Source organism: Notothenia rossii (genome assembly GCF_949606895.1).
Source record: "Notothenia rossii genome assembly, chromosome: 6".
NCBI classification, from domain to species: Eukaryota; Metazoa; Chordata; class Actinopteri; order Perciformes; family Nototheniidae; genus Notothenia; species Notothenia rossii.
The window spans coordinates 24,307,905-24,329,913 of record NC_136909.1 but is presented as its reverse complement, the minus strand read 5'-3'; the positions used below and the strand labels follow the sequence as shown (position 1 = coordinate 24,329,913).

General features: G+C 39.5%; 1 protein-coding gene across 8 annotated transcripts in view; it reads left to right on the top strand.

The window, feature by feature from the left end:
- Positions 1-21,982, top strand: part of slc23a2 (solute carrier family 23 member 2) — a 39,866-nt gene extending 17,884 nt beyond the window's left edge. For 4 of the 8 annotated variants that reach the window (XM_079690851.1, XM_079690848.1, XM_079690850.1 and 1 more), the window contains 14 exons: positions 1,549-1,754; positions 3,471-3,569; positions 4,777-4,893; positions 7,597-7,754; positions 9,986-10,077; positions 10,522-10,589; positions 11,768-11,949; positions 12,773-12,893; positions 14,784-14,940; positions 15,268-15,415; positions 15,518-15,623; positions 16,321-16,588; positions 17,476-17,571; positions 17,949-21,982. In XM_079690851.1, the coding sequence (XP_079546977.1) occupies positions 1,650-1,754; positions 3,471-3,569; positions 4,777-4,893; positions 7,597-7,754; positions 9,986-10,077; positions 10,522-10,589; positions 11,768-11,949; positions 12,773-12,893; positions 14,784-14,940; positions 15,268-15,415; positions 15,518-15,623; positions 16,321-16,588; positions 17,476-17,571; positions 17,949-18,226 (1,995 nt within the window). In that variant the 5' untranslated portion in view covers positions 1,549-1,649 and the 3' untranslated portion in view covers positions 18,227-21,982. Of the gene's footprint in view, positions 1-1,545; positions 1,755-3,470; positions 3,570-4,776; positions 4,894-7,596; positions 7,755-9,985; positions 10,078-10,521; positions 10,590-11,767; positions 11,950-12,772; positions 12,894-14,783; positions 14,941-15,267; positions 15,416-15,517; positions 15,624-16,320; positions 16,589-17,475; positions 17,572-17,948 lie in introns of all 8 variants that reach the window. The other 4 variants (XM_079690852.1, XM_079690846.1, XM_079690849.1 and 1 more) reach the window with 1 other exon arrangement.
- Positions 21,983-22,009: the final 27 nt, after the last annotated feature.

Genomic DNA, 22,009 nt, shown 5'->3' with positions numbered 1-22,009 from the left:
CTTTTAAAAGTATGTTAAGCACAAATGATCAGATTATGAAAAGCAATGGATGTCATACTCCTCTCCTACCATCTAAGCAGGCGTATAATGGTAAATGAGAAAATGATGATCTAACAAACAAGCACATGGTTACTTAGTTTGTGTTTTGTGAAGCGTTTGCTTAATTTCTTAGTATGATAAATATGATATTACCTTTCATGTAATAAACTCGCTTTGCTTTGGTGCCCAGGGGTATGAAGGAAACCGGATCCATAGGTCGCCTGTCAAAGAATATTTACGTAAAGGCCAAGGTCAACATCTGAAGGCCTCAGTGATCCTTTAGAATCTTTTCGGTTTCAACACCTCTTCTCAATAGAACCTGATATTCTTGTGTCTTTGTGTGCGTCACTTTATATCAGCAATGCTCACTTAATCCAGTGTGTGGCAAAATATTTATTCCAACTTTCTCATACTTCTGGTTCTAATACGTTTGGTAACTGACAGTTAGTGATAGATTGAACAAGAGGCACTGACTGTTACAAAGGGATTGTCAGCCAAAGCTCAGGTGTCGGATAATGCTACATAACTTACGGTTTGTCTTACACAAAACACACACCATGAGGAATTAGCCTATAGTGCTCCATCCCTTCTAGGACAAACGTACTCCTCTCCACCAAACATCCGTCCATGGTTCACTCTTTTCCAACTCCTTGCATTATTTCACCTCTCTGTGAATTTGCTTTCTCCTCAGTTCTCAAACCTGTTGGGGACATGGATTAAAACATAAACCTTGACACTTTTATTTGAAAGAGAACAAATGATCATCTTTTTTTTTATTATTTAAGGATTGTTGTAGAGCGGCAACTAACAATTACTTTTAGGAGTAATTATTCTGCAGATTCATTATTTGATCATTCTGCAAATAAAAGTCTATAAAATGTCGTTAATACAAAAACTAAGACTATTATTAATGTGTATGACATTAGATAAAGCAAATCCATTAATCTTCACAATTGAGAAGCTAGAACTAAAACAACTTTTGGCAATTTTGGTTAAACGTACATGATTACTCAATTATCAAACTATTTGATAACATGTTTAAATTCTACATTTATTAATTAACCACAGTAGTCAAGTTATGAGAGCTTAAACTCTTTTTTTTTATAATCTACCCACCGACAAGCAACCACCAAACCGACAGGTTCTACCACCAGAAAGTAGAAAATACCTCTACCACTTTAAGACAAACTGACATCATCTCTCTTGCCTTTCAATCATCTTCATCTATAATCACTCTGTTCATCCTTTCCATCAAACATGTGTTCATGCTTCACTATTTGATGCGGCATATTGAGCTCTCTCTTTCCTTCATATATGGTAAATTGTTACCGTTAACATACTTTTGTCATCCAAAATAGACGGGACAAAAACAACAAGAGAGCTGACATAAGTTTCTAATCAGCAAGAAGTGCGGCCTGGCAGCCTCTCAGGATTAGGATATTAGGGCCCATAAAGAAATACATCGAGATATTAATCTCTCTGTTTGTATGTCTTTCCATTTCCAAGCAGATGAGGCAGTCCTCTGCGATGTAATCGGACTGAACGATTCATCTACTGCATTCACACCGGAGCGAGACAAAAGACCGACAGAGGAGGAGAAGGACACAAGGATGGGTGTGGGACAGAACACCACTTCTAAGTCCATGGACAGCAGCAGTGAGGGAGGAAAACTTGAAGAGGAGAGCAAGCATGGCGCAGATTTCTACCCTATTCCGGTAATCAAACGTGTTATTTGGATGTTTATAATATTATAAAACACTAAGACAAAACCATGAACGGGTCTAGTAGCTGTACACATGCTGTGTTTTTGTGCTTAAATCCTTTGTTTCCAATGAAGATGTAGAGAAGGGCCAATGTCGCGCTGAGCTAACGCAGCAGAACACGCCGCATGTCGTGACGAGGAACCATCAATCGCAACTGCCGGATACATTTCCTTTCTTTAGTGAACATGGAGATCAAGTTATTATATTAGTTCAGGGTGACTCAAGAGTTTCGGATAAATAAATGTTTTTGAAAGTTGGCACAATCCAGTGTGGGAATCCAAAGTTTTGAACAGGTGTTAAAAGACAGGGCAAGGCAAACTCTAATTAAACACCTTTTTAAGATGGGTGTTGGTATCTTTGTTTTGTGAAAATGATCAAACAAAACCAATAAAAGAAATCCAGTGAATGGAAATACCAAAGTATATATTTTTAACTCTTTTCTGGTCTTTAATGAAAAGGCAACTTTCTGCAGAAAGACTATTAATATTGATACATTAAGTTAATTGGCTAATATTCATTTTTTAATTCCTTAAAGCTTAAATATTTTTGTTCCCATTAACAATGCCTAAAAACCAGTGTGACGCCCCCTCCCTTAGTTATATGTAGGCTCTTTGTGTCATTCAGCCGATTGATTACTTTTTCCCACTTTACCGTAACCCTAACCCGCAAATATGACACCTGCAAAGAGGCCAAGTCCTTATTTATTGCAGGTTTGAGCAAAGACACACTGAGCACTGCTTTCAGGACACTGAGGTCTGTATACATCACTCTAACAACGCAGTGAAGACAGGGTGCTGGCAGTTGATTTATTAGCGACTTTGCATTAGGGCTGTACCCGAATATTCGGTCATTGGCCTACTATTCGGTTTTCAATTTCGTTATTCGGATAATCGTATTTGTTCTTTTTTTTAGGCACATATACAACTGCAACGAAAGTAACAAACACAATGCAATATCTCATTCAATTTCAAAGAACACAAATTGGGTTATTTACATTAACAAATAACTATAAAACAACAATACTGTAGAACAACAAAATGAATGCCTTGAATACACCGAAATACATGCGTACCGAATATTCGCTGTGGATTACAACCCACCCCCCCCTCCCCCGCGCCGAATATTCGTTGCTTATTACTAGCGAAGTTTAAATCATAATGTGTGCTGTGACACAGATGCTCTCCGGAAATACAGGAAAAGCACACACTTAATTTAATCACACAGACTTGCACACACAGTGGGCAGAACTTATTTGTTTGTAAAGCGAGAAGTTTGCATACTGTAGGAAACCAATGTCCATGTGCAGCTTGCAGCTTTTTAAGCCATAAGGTTTTTCGAGTGTCATTCATCGTTCCCCATTCTCCGGAACGCTTCGAGTAATTCTTAGCTAATAATGACACATTCACACAAATGTCTGATATGATAAAATAATCATGTGGTGACATACAAGGATTTAAACTCCAACTCTGACTGGTTTTTATAGTTTCTTTGTTCATTAGACTTTAGAGTCGACAGCTTAGCATACAGTCGGACCCTGACACTCTTTATCTTTAATCTTTTGTTGTGGTTCTGCAGCTCTTGCAGGTCTTGCAGCATTTTGTCTATACTGCCAGTATCTGCAGTCTTTCTTAATACATTGTAATTATGCATGTCTGTTTGTGTGTTAAGGTGGTGGTTAACGGCGTGGGCGGGGCCAGTGGAGACCAGGATACTGAGAACACAGAGCTGATGGCCATCTACACTAAAGATAATCAAGGAGCAGAGAAGGTAACTGGAGTTAGAAAATGAAGAAGTGAAACCCTCTACAGATAGTCACATGGTTCCAAAAGCTTACTTGCAATCGCACTTTCAATGGCTTTCCATTTAGTTCCTGATCTTTCCCCAACATTTTTAAGATGTAATCCCTCAGATTTCAGTCCTAGTGAGTTTATAACTTGTGGTTACTGTAGTAACATCAAGTGTGTTTTTCAGCCCACACAAACTTGAGTAGCTTTTCTTCAGAAAATGCAACAGAAAATCAGCTGGCGTGTCCGTTTACATTGCAACTAAACAAACGCACACTGTTATTAAGGGAGTCAGAGTAGCATCCCACCCAACAGCAGAGCACAACTCTCCAACAGCTCACTGTGGCTTCTCCTCCTTTATTCATGTTTTTTGACGAATTATTGAAAGTGGTTAGTTTGTATAATAATATGTAATATCTCGGATGGTATATTTCACGATTTACCTCATTCTTAGTATTTAAAGCAGGGAAAGTGAGAGGCTGTGGCTCAGTGGAAATTGTGCTGGACTTCAAATCAGGTGATAGCAAGTTCGAGTCCCACTGCAGTCAGCATGTCAAGACACTTAACCCCAAATTGCTCCTATGGGGATTGTCCACAGTGCTGAATGTATGTAAGTCACTTTGGATAAAAGCGTCTAACAAATGACATGTAAGGGAAACACAAACACCTGCAGGCACAGATTCTCAAACAGTCTCCGTGTGACGCTCCCTCTTTTCCCCCAGTCACTGTGACTGTGCATTTTTCTTTTCTAATGGATTTTTCTATCACTTTCCTGTTTTTAGTTTTACATTCATAAAAAATCAGCTAAGATGTGCTTTTTTCTCATAAACACTTGACATGAACAGTCTGAAGTGTTACAGGACAAATTAAACATGTTAAAAACGTTTTGAATTGACATGACATCGATCTTATTTCTTTGTGTGTGTGTGTGTGTGTGTGTGTGTGTGTGTGTGTGTGTGTGTGTGTGTGTGTGTGTGTGTGTGTGTGTGTGTGTGTGTGTGTGTGTGTGTGTGTGTGTGTGTGTGTGTGTGTGTGTGTGTGTGTGTGTGTGTGTGTGTGTGTGTGTGTGTGTGTGTGTGTGTGTGTGTGTGTGTGTGTGTGTGTGTGTGTGTGTGTGTGTGTGTGTGTGTGTGTGTGTGTGTGTGTGTGTGTGTGTGTGTGTGTGTGTGTGTGTGTGTGTGTATGTGTAGAGCTCAATGTCTGAGACGTTGGAAAGCACAGACAGTGTTGACGCACTGAGGATGGATATGATCTATACCATTGAAGACACCCCACCCTGGTACCTGTGTGTGTTCTTAGGCTTACAGGTAGATCTACTGGCTTTTGTGTCATGGCTCATTTGCAGTGTCTAATGTCAGTCATCTACTGCAGCGGTTTTCAAAGTGTGAGGCGCGCCTCCCCTGGGGGGCGCCAGAGAGCTTCAGGGGAGGCGCAGCGTGAGACACAAAAGAACGAGAAAAAGACGAGTAAAGTGACACTTGCCCACTTGTGGCTGTCTGTGGACAGTGAGTTCCCCCACCTCGCCAAAAAGGCTGTAAAAGTGCTCATTCCCTTCACCTCCACCTACCTGTGTGAGTGCAGGTTTCCCGCATTGACTTTGATCAAAAGCGAGTACCGGTAAAGGCTGCAGCCAGAGTATAATCTGCGTGTATTCCAGTGTGCAACAAAGACGCAGACTCATTGTTCCCATTACAGTAGGGGTGAGTGTAATAAGGAGGCAAAGTTGACGTTCAGTGTGTTGCCGGGAGCATATAAGGATTTATCACCATGTTGAAAATGTTAAAAAAAATGTCTTGACCACACGGCGTGCGGAAATATACGGGTCGTGCTGCAGCTAGATGTGCCTTTCCTCTGTAAGAAGGTGTCGGCGACTGACATGCAAGGAAGAACGGCTGTCCACAGGCTGTTCCAACTTTAACAACTGTATTAACTTCCAGGGTAGTGAATTGAACATGCAATTGCAATTGGGTGTGTGGTATATTTTCATGCTCACACACGCATGTTCCACAACACACAAACTGAACAACACTCAATTTTCCGATCACTACCAGCGTCCTTGCGATCTTGTTATAACAACAAGTGCACGTTACTGATGCAATATGGTTGACACCATTCGGGCTTATTCTAGAGGGGTGCAAGGAATAGTCCAAGTAGTGGGGGAGTTTTATACAATATGTTTAAAACATAAAAATAAAAAGGTTTTAAAAAGTTATTGTTTAATGTTTTAAGGAGGTGACGCTACTCAGCCAATCAAATCGGTGCAGTCAGCCCGATAGATTCAAACACACACAGAGACGAGACAAGATGAGAGAAACAGTCGGAGTAATTTCAAATGGCGGAAGGTAGACAGCGAAAACAGAGCATTTAATTACATTTTCTCTTACTGGACCTCTTTGAAATGCAATTGAATACTCCTGCATTATAGCAACAACAACAATGATAATAATAATAATAACAGCAATAATAATTGGGAGGGGGGGCGCGGCTGTTCCTATGTTCTCTGAGGGGAGGCTCACCTACCCACACTTTGAAAACCCCTGATCTACTGTATAGGCGAAGGTCTCTCACGATATGAGAGCGAAAACATGCACTCACTCGTCCTGTACAATTGGCCACTACATCCGGCTTTGTCAAATCCTTCACTGTGGTCGTACTTGTCACCTCAATGTAGTATTTTTCCTCTGACTGTCAACAATACTTATTGCACAACCGGACGTCAGACACAAAAATAGTCATATGAACACAATAATCGTCATGCTGGAGGTTCAGTGTTGTAATGTTTTCACTGCGTGATCACAATGTCTAAGGGAAAGATTCACCAAGGCTAAGTCATCCTCCAAATTAGACAGTCGTACAAAACACTTAATACTGCTTTACCTGAAGACAGTTATAACATACATTTAGAAGTGTACATCTGGACACAAATCCACTCATTGGATAATATTTTTGGCTTGATACTGCTCTGAATGTTCTGGCTCAAAAGGCCAAAGAACATATTGGCCTGTCTGTTGAGACAGATTAGCAAAGGGTGATGGGTATATATACCACTTCATTTAACACTGTTACTCACCTTCATTTTTCACAACTATATTAATTGGATATAAATGTAGATACAAATGTAGATATATCTTAATTTAAACACATTGCCCAAACTAAGGAATATGTAACTTATACAGCTGATAACAAACAATAAATGCAAAATTGTTAAGGAGAGAAGCATAGATATGAATCTGCCTGCTTCTTTGTTCAGTTTTTTCTTAGTTGAGCAAGATTTCTTTAGATTCAGGGGTTTCACCTACACAAGGCAGTCAGGGTGGGTAAGGTGGATGAAGATTAGACCGGGAGCAGTATTGTGGAGACATAGTAACAGTCATGCTGATGGCAATGAAAGAATGGTGATCAGAGAGCTATGTATTACAGGGAATTGTAAAAACCATGAAAGTGAGTCAGCCTGTTATTGCTGGTTATCTCATAGTTAGGTTTTTTCAGGTGATTTCATCAAAAGGTGAAACTCCTTCATATTTCTCCTGAGCAGGATAATTGTGTGTTTTGTTCACCTATATACCAAATGAGCTGTTAAAGAACAACACTTTTAGCAGTAAATGTTTTCCAAAATGGATGGACCTTTTCAGGACAAACCTCCTAAAAGATTCAAATCAAGCCAGAGGGTCACCATTGGTTCTATTAAAGTAATAAGGCAACATGTGAAGTGGTTTAAACACAGCTACACTGTTCAAAAAACAAATGACTTGTTATTCTCCTGGCACAATATGTGTGGCATTAATATGTTTTTAACTAAAAGGGAATCACAAGGCTATTTGCAAACGGGTAGGAGTTTTATACATTTACCTATAAGATAAGGATCTTAAAGAAAAAAGGTTTATACTGATGATTGATGTATTTTTGGAACATGCTCTATAACTATGGTGTTTTTGTGCTGAGGATACAATCAGTATCCGTAAGTACTGACTGTCACATCCCCCCGCTGACTGTGGCTTCTTGTCTTGCAGCACTACCTGACGTGTTTCAGTGGAACCATCGCTGTGCCGTTTCTCCTGGCTGATGCGATGTGCGTGGGCTTTGATCAGTGGGTCATCAGCCAGCTCATTGGGACCATCTTCTTCTGCGTGGGGATCACCACCCTGCTTCAGACTACACTGGGCTGCAGGTATACTCACATCACTGTCTCTAAATACTTAGGGAAAGGCTGTCCTAAATAACAAACACACCCCCAGGCATACAGTTTGTATTTACAGGTTTTCTACAATTCGTACATTTTATTCTGTCTTTCACTTCCTCACCTCCACCCTTTCTATTCTCTCCCCTTTCTTCTCCCTCTCATCTCTAAGAACCACTTAAAGAGGAGGGTCATTGTCGACATGAAGTACCTCTTTCTCCATCCTCCCTCTACATGTCACTTTGGAGTGGGCTTAAGTGTGTTTGTGTGTGCACATATTTTAGTATATGCATACACGTCCTTTTATTACTCAGATTGAATACATATTTGTATTGTAAATATCTCACATATAAATAAAGCAGTGACAGTTCTCTTGTATGCATTAAATGATAATTGTAGTTCCTTGTTTTGTTCATATGATGTTGTAGAAAGTTGTAGAAAGTAAACCTCCCAAGAAGAAGCTTTTTGTTTCATAATTGAGACAACAGAGAAGAGGATGGAGAGAATTTAGAAACGAATTTGACCGCTGACCAGAGGGGGGACCTACAAGTTCAATGATTGCGTGACTGGACAAGCTATAATCAATTAAACACAGTCACATGTCTTTTTTTGCACCATATTAGCCAAGAAGGGAGTAGCCTGCTTGAAGCCATACCAGGAACTCTTCATTTGACTCGGTTCTTCCAAGATTAATTACAATCGGTTGAATAAGCACCTGCCTGAAAATATTTCCCATAATATTCACCCCTCACATTTTCCTCCTCCCTTCTTCTGTCATGTTTCCCTCTCAGTGCTTTTCCTACCTTTGATGTTTTTTGAGTCATTTTCCCTCTACACAAACCCAAACAGACAGATACTCGCTGTTCTTTTTGACACCAATTGCATGTCCTTGACTGGTGCACTCCATAAATGGTAAATGGTCTGCAAGCATTGTCTTATCTTGTTTTTTTCTACATTTGTTTTCCTTTTTAGGATCCTCTGTTTTAGATTTTCTGTCAAATTTTAAATTAAAACCGCATTGCAAACAGCTGCCAGGGTCCCATGCCGTCCTTTCACGTTTCAAATTAATAGCCAAAATTGTTGCAAAAAGATACAAATATAATGCCTTTCAGTCTCTGACACAGTATGGCTCAAAATTCAACAATGCACTTCACTTCCCATAATGCAACTCAATAGCATTTGTTTTTAATGTTGTGTTCCATTTACACAGGAAGTCAGATCTCGGAGCTGGGACTCACGCCATATCTTAGTTGCATCAAGTGCCATTACAACAAGTCAAGAAGACGGTTACCTTTGTTAGCATGACCAGTTGAAAACCAACCCATTACGCAAACCAAGTAGCAACATGTCTACAGATAATAGTGGAACAGTCATTTTTGTGTATGTGAAGTCGATGTGCAGCATGCTGTCATAGCAACAAACGGGACATTGTATGATCTCTGGCATCTTTCTCTTGGTCTTTTCCTTGCTTTCTGACACGAGTCAGACTCATTGGAAACAAGCAGCTTTACAAAAGGGTTATAATTACACGCACACAACAATGGGTCTATCCCAATGTGATTTTTGTCATGTTTTATGTGAAAATACATAACATTTGGAAATCAGTTTGTAGTCAGCGGACAGGTTGAACTTCAAATAAGCAGGTGTACTAAATACTATATCTTCACTTCCTCTTTCTTAAGAACATAAATGTCCTTGATCCCTTTTTTTCAACTTATTCACAGCCTTTATAGATGTTCATTGCATTTGAACTTGTATGACCTCATAGGAGTTTTTGTATCGTTCTCTATCGTTTGATCTTTTTTGATATCCCTATACTGCCACCACCGCTTATTACAGTTCATTAGAGGTCAGCCTTACTGTAGAATGTTGCGGACTAGTTTCTGGATCTTTAAGACGGTTAGCAAATATATCATGTACTTTAGTGTGTAGTGGGTGTGGGATAGTTTGAGTGAAAAGAGGAAGATAAGAGGGGAAGGAGAGCATTTGTGATATCAATAATTATTCTCCCTACCGGATCATGTGGTCTTACATTATCCGGACAAAAGCTCAGGGTTATTCTTACTTCACATACGTTCATCAACTGTTTATCCCACAATGATGACTCACCTGAAATGATGTCGCCCAGTGACCCTGCTTTCTACACTTGATTTGAACACTCCTTTGTTATAAGTTTAAGTGAATATACATGTTTTTTTTTAACAGTGCTTTCCTTTGTTTAGGTTGCCTTTGTTTCAGGCCAGTGCTTTTGCCTTCCTTGCACCAGCCAGAGCAATCCTGTCACTGGACAAATGGAAGTGTAATAACACAGGAGGTAACTAAAGAGCTTTCTCAATAGAAATAACATCAAACGGATTGAAATTCTTCCTTTTTAGATCTGTTTGTTGCTGGCAAAACGGATTATCGAGCTATCATTTATCATATTTAAATGGTTAGAAGAATTGTCTGCATGTATTTCCTTTTTTTTTTTTTTTAAGTATGTTGTATGTTGTCCCTTTTGGTATACTGGGTCTGTTGATTGAATTTTGAGAATAATGATGATAGGAACCGATGTATTTCATGTCTACCTCGGTCTGCTTTGTGAGGGTAGACATGATAAAAACATATTATACGTGTTTTTTGATCTTTGTTTACATTGATCCCAAATGTTGTCAGCATCAAAGCTTGCAGGGACTGTAGGGAATACACACGTATATAGTGAGCTAATGAAGTTCTCCCCTTTTCTAATTATTCATCTCCCTGTCTTTTCCATCATCAGAGGTTCCACTATTCAACAGCACAGAGCTTCTGAACACAGAGCACATCTGGCACCCCAGGATACGAGAGGTGAGCCAAAGACAAATTAAAGAATTTAAAATATTTTGTTGTTCGTCAGTAAAGGAAACTAAAGTCAAGAGAATATGAGAGAAAGATGTCAGTCAGCTTAATAACTCCTTATGGACATTTTTACACAACTATGGATAAACTAGGAGAGGGCACTCCTGTACAGTTCAGGATGGACTGTGTGTATGCATGACAGTGGAAAGATAAGAGACAATATGCAGGTTACATCAACAGTAACTATAATAGGAGCCTGAGAAGATGTGTTCTGTTGTAGTCAGCGCTTGGTTCACTTCGTCATTTGCTAGTGATACATAAGCAGATACAAATCTTTACTCATTAATAATAATCTACTACTTGTTTTTTTTTTACAAATAATGGTTTGGTCTATAAATTAGTGCAAAAAAACATCCCAGTTTCTCAAAGTCCAAGTCTTGAGATGTTGTCCATTAAAAATCAAATACATTTGATTTAATATGATATAAAACGGAGAAAAGCAGGTAATCTCTGTATTTTAAAGGTTGAAAACAGTACTTTCTGAACAATGACCAATTATTTTGTTATCATCAAAATAGACAACAATGGATGTTTTAAACAGGAATTTTTTTTTTTTCTCTTATAACTTATATATTGTTATGTATCTCATATGGCAGAGTTTAAATGTTTGTGTGTCTGTGAAGTCAAATCTCTACGTGAGCGGATGATAAAGCGGCCTATTCTAAATATCAAGATCCCATTCTGTATGGCTTCAGGGTGTAGTTTCCATGAAAGAAGCTGTTAATTTGTATTAACCTTTTTCTGTTAGCGTAAGCCATTTGAGCAATTGATTTTTATGTGACGCATGAATGAGACTTAACTCAATCCGGCCAAATACAATTGTTGAATGAGACATCAATGGTCTGAGAGCAGGATGTGATAAAAAGTGAGCGGAGTGAACACAAAGAAGGATTAAGACAGGACTAACAGGATTTTGATTCTGTAACCTCATCTCCTCCAACCAAGAAAACAATGGCTCCTTAAATGTGATTTCCCAGGATTTCTTTAAGGATTGCTTTTTTTGGGTTACACTTTAATAACAAATCCAACATGCTCATTCTGATTTCTTCCCTGCTTTTTGTTTTCATTAATACATTTTGTTCATAATTACGTATACATCTGTCTCTATAATTTCAATGTTCTGCCAGATCCAAGGGGCTATCATCGTGTCATCTTTGATCGAGGTGGGTATCGGAGCGCTGGGTCTGCCTGGGCTCCTGCTGAGATTCATCGGACCTCTGACCATCACCCCGACCGTGACGCTCATCGGCCTGTCTGGGTTCCAGGCTGCGGGGGAGAGGGCCGGAAAACACTGGGGCATCGCTATGCTGTAGGTTCAGACTTTACACCAAGAAATGCACATTCAGGTGTCAAAAATCTGCATCTGGGAATATTAGTGATCCCTTTATATGTTCAGTACATACTGATGATACAGATGGTAGTTAGTGGAAATATTCAGGAATATACTAAATATACCGACGATCTGCTATACTGTAGTAGACAATGCTGTAGGAAGTGTCTATAAATACATTTTGTCACCATTGGAAACCGCTGAAACTCGGCACTCCTACATCCATTTTCCCAATTTCAGAACTAAACTGACAGCTTTTTACATCAAAATACTTTATACTACATATTTTGAGTGTTGCCTTAAGCATTTGTACAAATATGAGTATTATAGATGCACGGTAGCCTGTAGCTCATTGACTGATTTACAGTCAAATAAACTTTTGAGTGCTCTTCCTTTACAAAGAATATGTACAGTTAAAAATAGAGCTGATCAGGAGCCATAAAGAAAGCGTTTGTTTTTCCTTAAGGATAGAACCTACTGTAAGAAACAGAGGATTGATTCATGGGGGAAGATCCACTTCAAAGCTGTGATATTCACGTGCTGTGACATCAGTTCCTGCTGTTTCACGGCTGTTTTGCACTGTAGCCGGGGGCCTCCTCGTTCCTCTCCACAGGGAGAGGGGATATGAGCCTGTAAGTGCCACTGATTTGCTTTTTCACCGGCAGTTAGGATAATTGATTGGCTTTGAAGCCTCTGGGGTCCGTGTTGGACGTAGATGTCTGGAACATGTTAGCACACGATAAGCTTCCTCACAGGAGAATATTGTGTAGAGAAAATAACAAGTTCATGTATCTGTCTGCAGGACTATCTTCTTGGTGCTGCTCTTCTCTCAATATGCCAGAAACGTTCACTTCCCTCTGCCAGTCTACAAGCACAAGAAAGGCTGGACTTTCTACAGGCTGCAGGTCTTCAAAATGTTCCCTGTAAGTACATAACCCCTCCTACAGTTACATCAGGGCCTGGCCAACACAAAGTTATGTGATGAGGCCCTCTGTGTCGTGTGTGTCGGCGCCACATTTGCGCTTCAGATGAGGCCCCCTTCGCGAGGTGAGGCCCCACGCAGTCTGCGTGATCTGCGTGTCGGGAGGGGCGGGCCTGAGTTACATACATACTTTAGCTTGTTGCCTAATGCCTCTTGACTGGTAAATGTTCACGTTTGATGAATTTATTTATTAGCATCTTCCCCCCTTGCCCTCACTAATAACTGAGTTCCCCTCTTAGTCAAGAATATTCAGAGCTAATTTAATTCTCCCTTGGAGCAGGTGCAAGTATTTCTGTCTGCATGCGTATGTGCAGTATATGAACCACCAGTCCTCTCCTGCCATCTGGTGACACATTTAAATATAAACTCTCTTAAATTCAGTTATCTATTAGTCTGATGTATGCACACAAACGTACACATTTAATTTACCATAGTTGAAACGTGCTGGACAAGCTTAAAAAGTGCTTCGTTTTTTTACTTTGGAAAAGCTGTAAATCTGCAAACAACTTAAATTTTCTCGCTGTTATGAGTTAAATCGATTAAATGATTAAAGTTTTAAGTCATGGTAAAGTTAAAGATGGAGCATCTTTATTTTCAGTATTTTTAAACGTTACATTATTCTTATATAGTTTGACATTAAACCAAACACTGTTCTAGATTGGAATACCATATTTTACCAATAGGTGTCGCACTTTTTTTATCCAGCAGCTGTTTTTACAGGAAGCGAAAAAGTATGCATGTATGTATGTGTGTGTATATATATATATATATATATATATATATATATATATATATATATATATATATATATATATATATATGTATGTGTATATACACGTATATAAATATATATATATGTGTATATACACTGAACAAAAATATAAATGCAACACTTTTGTTTTTTTACTCCCATTTTTCATGAGCTGAACTCAAAGATCTAAAACATCTATTTACACAAAATAACCATTTCTCTCAAATATTGTTCACAAATCTGAACAAATCTGTGATAGTGAGCACTTCTCCTTTGCCGAGATAATCCATCCCACCTCACAGGTGTGGCATATCAAGATGCTGATTAGACAGCATGATTATTGCACAGGTGTGCCTTAGGCTGGCCACAATAAAAGGCCACTCTGAAACATGCAGTTTTGCTTTATTGGGGGGGTCCGAAAACCCTAGGGTTAAACCCTAACCTTAACCGTAACATGTCACCCATCTCCTTCGCATAGAGTTGATCAGGTTGTTGATTGTGGCCTGTGGAATGTTGGTCCACTCCTCTTCAATGGCTGTGCGAAGTTGCTGGATATTGGCAGGAACTGGAACACGCTGTCGTATACGCCGATCCAGAGCATCCCAAACATGCTCAATGGGTGACATGTTAGGGTTAGGGTTTAACCCTAGGGTTTTCAGACCCCCCCAGACCCCCCAATAAAGCAAAACTGCACGTTTCAGAGTGGCCTTTTATTGTGGCCAGCCTAAGGCACCCCTGTGCAATAATCATGCTGTCTAATCAGCATCTTGATATGCCACACCTGTGAGGTGGGATGGATTATCTCACTATGCTCACTATCACAGATCTTTTCAGATTTGTGAACAATATTGGAGAGAAATGGTTATTTTGTGTATATAGAAAATGTTTTAGATCTTTGAGTTCATCTCATGAAAAATGGGAGCAAAAACAAAAGTGTTGCGTTTATATTTTTGTTCAGTGTATATATGTTGGTGTTGCATGTAGACAAACTTGTGCAGGACTCAAATGAATAAATAGTTTTTATTTATTTAACTTGATCTGCAATATGAATATCTAATAAGCATTGTTTCTTTGACCCAGATCATAATGGCCATCCTCGTGTCATGGCTGCTGTGTTTCATTTTCACTGTAACGGACGTTTTCCCGCCGGAAGTAGACAAATACGGTTACCAAGCCCGCACAGATGCGCGTCAAGGAATCGTCCAAGCTGCCCCGTGGTTTAAGATACCATACCCATGTAAGTGTTTGTGAGGAGGAACAGATTGTTGGTGTTGTGCTGTGTTCGACAATTTTGTAGGGAGCCCTGAGAGGAAAATGGATTAAAAAGAAATCTGGTAATCGATTTTCCAAGTCTTATCGAAATATTTTTCTCTCCTTAAGAACATGTGAAAATGCTTTAACTATGATATAAAAAAGTATATTTCACCGGACTCTACTGACGGTAACCAATAAATAGAACCAAAGGTAAAATAGTTGGAGGGAAGGCCGTTCAGTGTTGTAAATCATACCATAATGAATGCAGCTGTTTCTCCTCTCTGACCCACTCTGTGTTTTACCTCCACAGTCCAGTGGGGCTTCCCGACAGTAACGGCTGCAGGTGTGATCGGCATGATGAGCGCTGTGGTGGCCAGCATCATCGAATCCATCGGAGATTACTACGCCTGCGCACGTCTCTCCTGTGCTCCTCCACCCCCCATCCACGCCATCAATAGGTGACCCTTCAATTCAAATAGTCTCTGTTGTTCATCATTGTAATAATTGAGTTTGTTTGGAAATCAAGTGAAATTAAAATACTTTCATTGTTTTCTATGTAGGGGGATATTTATGGAGGGGATCTCCTGTGTGCTGGATGGTGTTTTCGGGACAGGAAATGGCTCCACCTCCTCCAGCCCGAATATAGGCGTTCTTGGAATCACAAAGGTAACAGTGTTTGCTCACTGCAATTAATAATGTTATTTATTTACTGTGATGGTATATTTGTGTAAAATAAATAAACAGGATAAGTGAAAAATATAAAGAAAGACAAATAATGTTCAACTGTTTTAACCCTAACCATTTTCAACGGAAAAAATACCTGATTTGCTGATTCTCTTAAATGTGAGGATATTTTCCTTTTCCACTGTTAAAATGAAATATGATCGGGTTTTGGGTGTTGGTTTGACAAAATGTTTGCTCGGGCTCTAAGAAGTTGTCATGGGCATTTTTCACAATTCTCTCATTTATAAATTACATTTTAGTCACATGAATTCATAATGAGAACAGTCGTTATCGTTTCAGCCCTACATTGCAATAAAAAATCTCAAAGTTCCACACACTGATCCTTACCCATTAGCCCTTCGTACAAAGTGTGATTCTGTTAAAGTAGAGGTACAAATACACTGAGATGCTTCAAAATCATGCCCTGGAAACATCCGTCACTAATACTATACATATGGATATTGAATATTTTCATTCAGCGATTTTATAATGTTCTATAAATAACATAATATGTAGCATCACATTACCATGTGCTATGAACTGGATGCTGGGAGCATTATTTGTTTAATTGATATTGTAGCCCGCCCTGGCTGACCTGTCTTTGCTCCAACTGACCTCTGATTTCTGATTGGTCTCCCAGGTGGGCAGCAGACGTGTGATTCAGTATGGAGCTGCCATGATGGTGCTGCTGGGGCTCGTGGGTAAATTCAGCGCCCTGTTTGCCTCCCTGCCCGACCCCGTCCTGGGAGCTCTGTTCTGCACCCTGTTTGGGATGATCACAGCCGTGGGACTCTCCAACCTGCAGTTTGTTGACCTCAACTCCTCCAGGAACCTCTTTGTTCTCGGTTTCTCCATCTTCTTCGGCCTGACGCTTCCCAGCTACCTCAAAGAGAACCCATTGGTCACCGGTAAGTCGGGGGCAGATACACAAGAAACACAATGGCCGTGACTCACATTTAGCTCAGTACAGATTTAATGGAGCATTTCAAATATTCCTCTGCACAAGATTCTCTGTACCCTGGACCTCTTATGAATTATTTGTGATTAACAGGAGTAACATACTGAGTTATGACAACTGAGTTATGACTCTGAGTAACTTTGGTTTAACTCATACAGTCAGTCATAAGTGGTCAGTGAGAGAGAAAGGAAATTAACACATTCCCAAAAGGAAATGATACCGTTTCCAAACCTAACTTTGCCTACAAATCAGTGAAATGTCTGGGAGTTCCCCTCGTCAGAGATGTGTAAAGGACAACGGGTAATACTGGATTTTGAAGGAAATGTTACAATCTTGTTTGTCAAAATCTAGCGCAACCTCTGCTTTTGTGTCTGACATTTTCAGCCATGTTGTTTTGTTACTTCACAGCCACACTCGCATTATTGATTATTGATTAGAAATAGACCAGTTTCTGCTGTTAGAATTTACATTTATCACATCGTTTTTTCCCAAGTCTTGCACATCTGGACCTCCAACTCTTAAACATTCTTCTCTTAAACATTTTGAGACATTTTCTGTCGCGGTTACATTCAAACTGCTAACACTTTGTAGACTGATCCATGAATGACTTGTGAATAAACAAACCCAATAGATGCAAATACACCCAGTGAGTAGTTTCTCTGGATAAATCGCTGACAGGCTGTCTTAGGAGGGAATTTACTGAACTATAACTGGTATAAGTTTGTAAGGATATTCCAAAATGTGTGTTTCTGGAACTGAAATATGACTGAAATTGAGAGACATTTAATTGTTTTTTTAAAGAGTAACTAAGCCCCTGTCTTTTTTCATAATTTGCAGGAATAGTTGGCGTAGATCAAGTGTTGAACGTGCTCCTCACCACTGCCATGTTTGTCGGAGGCTCTGTTGCCTTCGTTTTGGACAATACCATACCTGGTAAGGGGTTTCATACTCTCTTTTTCGTCCAACTCAGTATTTTTAAAAGAAATGCAGCCTGAAATGATCTTTGGGTTATAAATGCAATGGCTTGATCAACTTGACAATGTGTTCATTTGACCGTTTTTTTTGTATGTAGTGCAAGTCCTGTGTCAAATGTCCTTTTTCATTTATATCATAAAAAGTGAACATTTTTATACAGTTTTTATTTTTACACGTTGAGTGAAAAGCTGGGCGTTAAAGTATGGGCTGCATGTTTCGTGTGAACGATGGAAGAAATGTCCAGTGATTAAAATGTTTAGTCATGGCTTTCTTTCGGAGTAGTTATATCTCCAAAGTAAAAACTATGAGTAATCTTTTCTTTCTTCCCTGCTCAGGCACCGCTGAAGAGCGAGGCATCAGGAAGCTGAAGCGTGGCACTGGTGTCAGCACAGCAGAGCTGGAAGGGATGAGATCTTATGATCTGCCTGTTGGGATGGACTTTCTCCGCAGACACCCGGTCTTCAAGTACTTCCCCATCAGCCCCACCTTCCAAGGCTACCAGTGGGGGAAGCTACGGGGAGCCTGCAGGAGCAGAAAGGGACATGGGGATGCAGTGAAAGGGGGAGGAAAGGGAGGGGACGGAGGCGCAGCTCCAGGGGAGAGTGGGGTATAGCCAACATGCTGGGGCTACAACATCCAAAATGTGGCTGAAGTTGGGGAGCAAGGGATGGTACAATAAGGTAAATGGATGGGAGAGTAGAGGACTGAAGCGATGCAGGATTCGGGACTGTGTGTGATGCACAATCCCCCCCCCCTCCCCCAGTATGTGTTTTCTTTAGCTCGTGTCAGTCTTTTCCCACTTCCCACTATGCTATTTAAAGCATGCTATAGCAAGTCACAGCATGCTATAAAAGATGTCACCATGCGGAGGTTAGTTGGTGTGTGTGCATGTGTGTTTGCATTAAGAGAAAAACTTTTTTGTGCATTATTTTAATTGCACTATAATCAAGGAGGAGACAGGTGGACATCAAACATTCATGCTGAATGTTTGGATCATTACTTGCTAATTTAACAACATTATAAAACATATTTTACTGAAAACTCAGTAGATTAGATTACGGTATGTCATTCGAGGATTATGCAAAATTCCTGGTATGGATCATCCGCCTCTTAACTTGTTATGCAGCCTCATTAGAGACACACACACACACATACACACACACACACACACACACACACACACACACACACACACACACACACACACACACACACACACACACACACACACACACGTGCTCACACACCTTCAGCCTCAACAAAACTAGCTTGAGCGCTACAATGCACGTTGGGTCATACAGATTGATGGGAGTTGTTCGTCAGGTGCCCTTAGCCATGCAAAGTGATTGTGAGTTTTTTATTTTTGCACTATCTGCCTCCTGATTTCAAAAGCAGAATGTCTCTCCGCAGCTCATGCCCCCGTTTCTTCATTAAAACCCACTCAGAGACCTGTTCAGCACACAAAACATCCACTCATCTCGCGGTAAAGAAACTTGCATCCCCCATTTCTCTGAAGCAGTAGACGCTTCAGTTTTATCTTTGAAAAAACAGTTTACATCTCTTCAATGTGTCAATATTATGCATCAGTAACTAAAATGACTTTTCACACTTATGGAACAAATCCTGTTTTTTATTACAAAACAAGCTCTACCCATAAATAGTACCCCACCGACACGGTCCAAACCCACTTTACATGAGTACATTCAGTAAGCCTGTACATGATTGTACTAGGAAGTAAATGTGGTTGTTTTGTCTGGATATGGAGTATTTTCAAATAACAGAGGGGTTTGGGAGAGTTTAATGTTATTGCAGTTTGATGATTATTAATTCCCCTACATTCCTCCTCCTCCCATCTGCGGTCCCTCGCATGACTCCCACTTTTATCCCTCTTTAATTAACTGCTGATGTTTGTCTCTGTCTGTTGTAGTTCAGGTTGTGGCGGTACATTTAGCTGAGTAGAGTTTAATGAGTAAAGTTTCAGAGCATCAGCAGCCTGTTACTTATTAGGCCCAAAGAGCTAGTCTCTAATTCGTCACTTTGTGCCTTTTGTGTTTTTAATTGGAAAAACAGCGATATAAAAATGCCATTAAAGAGTTTGCAGAGATATAATCTTGGTAAATGATGAAACAAGTATTAGAATGAGAAAAACGACAGCTAATACACTAAATATTTAGTTTTTTACTAAACCAAAAAGCTCTTTATTTTGATTTCATCTGATTGCGTGTTTCCCACATACCAACACTTATTTTACAAGTATTGGCTTTTTATTGCCATTTAGAAACTTAAAAAGAAATCAGTTTGACATCTCTTCCCAAATGTCCTCACTTTTTTTTATCTACGACGTTAAAGCTATTTATTTATTTATGAGCAGGAAGTGGATGTTTAGAGATTACCTGAAGCAGTTTTCTGTTACAAAATGTTGAAAGTATATTTATTAATCCACTTGTTCATGCCCCCTAAAGATCGATGTGATGACGATGGACCACCCTCAGCTACAGGCGTGCGTTTAGAAACTCACAGCTGGCGTCAGCATTTCTTTCTAAAGATGGTTCCTAATATAAGCTGCTTCTATTTCATTCCATTTATATCATGATGTTTTAAAAAAGACAAAAAACACTTAAATGTTACAACTGGGTAGCTTAGTCAAGCTTCATTATCAATGCCTTTTTGCTACAAATACTGTTTGCACATGTAATGGTGCCAACAAGATCAGGGTGTCAGAGTGAGAAACCCTAAAATGTCAAAAGTATAAGTATGAACGTTGTTTTGTTTAATGACCTGAAATCAAGGGGCTGATTGCGATTGAACAATTTTAGACCTTTGTCTATAACAGCATGGTTAGCTGTGGCCCCAGTTATGACTTCGACACCTACAACAATACTATTCTTGTGATTCGATGGCAAAAAGAATCAAAACATTAAATTGGGTCTTTAAAGATATTTAGTGATCTTGTAAATGTCTTGTGCTGCTGGGTATAATAAAAATGTTTGCCCAGGACCAAGTTAAAATCTTATATTTCCACAGACTGTGATGCTCCTCCTTGCTCTACTACTTTGCTAGATAACATTGAACTAGCCTGTAGAACTATGAAATCGAGGCTGTCAAAAATGCGTTTGACTTTTAATCACATACATTGTTTGCAAATTTAAATGTACTTTATAAAGAAATCTTGCAAATCTTTCAGGCCGTACCAACGTACACAAATTCAACATACTATGCAGTTGGAACGCACTACATATTCATTTTATGTAATACTTAGTGTGAATATATATATTAGAATATATATTTGTATACATTTTGAACACAGCCTAAAGTCCAGAAACTACAGGGGCACCATTTTTCAGGTGCATGTAATTGAAGTTAGAAAATGGTGGTAATAATTGCTGAAATTCAGGTCACAAACTGATGGCTTGCAGTCTGTGGAAATTTTTGATTTAAATGTTGATCTCATGGCGGAGACAGAAAAGACTGGTCAGGTCACAAAGTAGGCTTGACAACCCGCTACTGATGTGTGCAGAAACTGAAAATCTAAAACCTCACGGTCATCATCTTAATATGCTGTGGAGCTGATGTTCACGTGAGAGGTCAGAGAGCAGACCCCTCATCCTAATGCTTCTTCTTTTACAGAGAAGAGCAATTGAGGTGATTTGACATCTTTTCAGCACACCTTGCAGTGGTTCTGTAGATCATGGCATGCACATATAAAAATCACATGCACAATGTGTCACTTTGTTTTCTGGGTCAAATGTTCCTCTCCACACTTACATACAAACTCGGTTTAACCCCTCAGTCCTGCAGTGTACTGGTGTCCTCTTATGTTTACTGTACCTGGCTTTCTCCCGGGAACTCTTACTGTTAATGTTACTGGGTGCAGGACACCGGCTGGCCACCTTTTTAAGACTCTGTTGGTTGTTGTGAGTGAACCTGCCTTATCACCTAACAGCAAAATGTATTTTTGCCCACAGGCATCTTCCTCTTGTTTTTAGCTTTTATCCTCCAGTTTGTATTGTACTTTCTTATTGATCACATAGTTGTTACAGTTAGAGTGAAAACTCTTTGGATTTCACAAGCACAGACTCTCTCGTCCTTGAATCACACACGAGTTAGAATAACCAGCAGCTCTTAGGATGGTGGCCATAAGGTGCAAAACACAAATAAATCTATCCCTTTCAGTTATTTTGAAGGGGGTGCTACTTTAAGAATATACTTGTGTAAAAGTGTTTTGTCTTTTTCAATGTTTTTTTTTTTTTAATGTCAAATATTTGTAAGAAACAAATCATACCTTTTTAATCTTAAATCATGCTGGAAAACGCACCATTATGTTGTACTTTTTATTTGAAAAGTAAATACATGTCGATCCTATTTTGAATCTGTGGTTTGGTGGAATCCTTTCTTG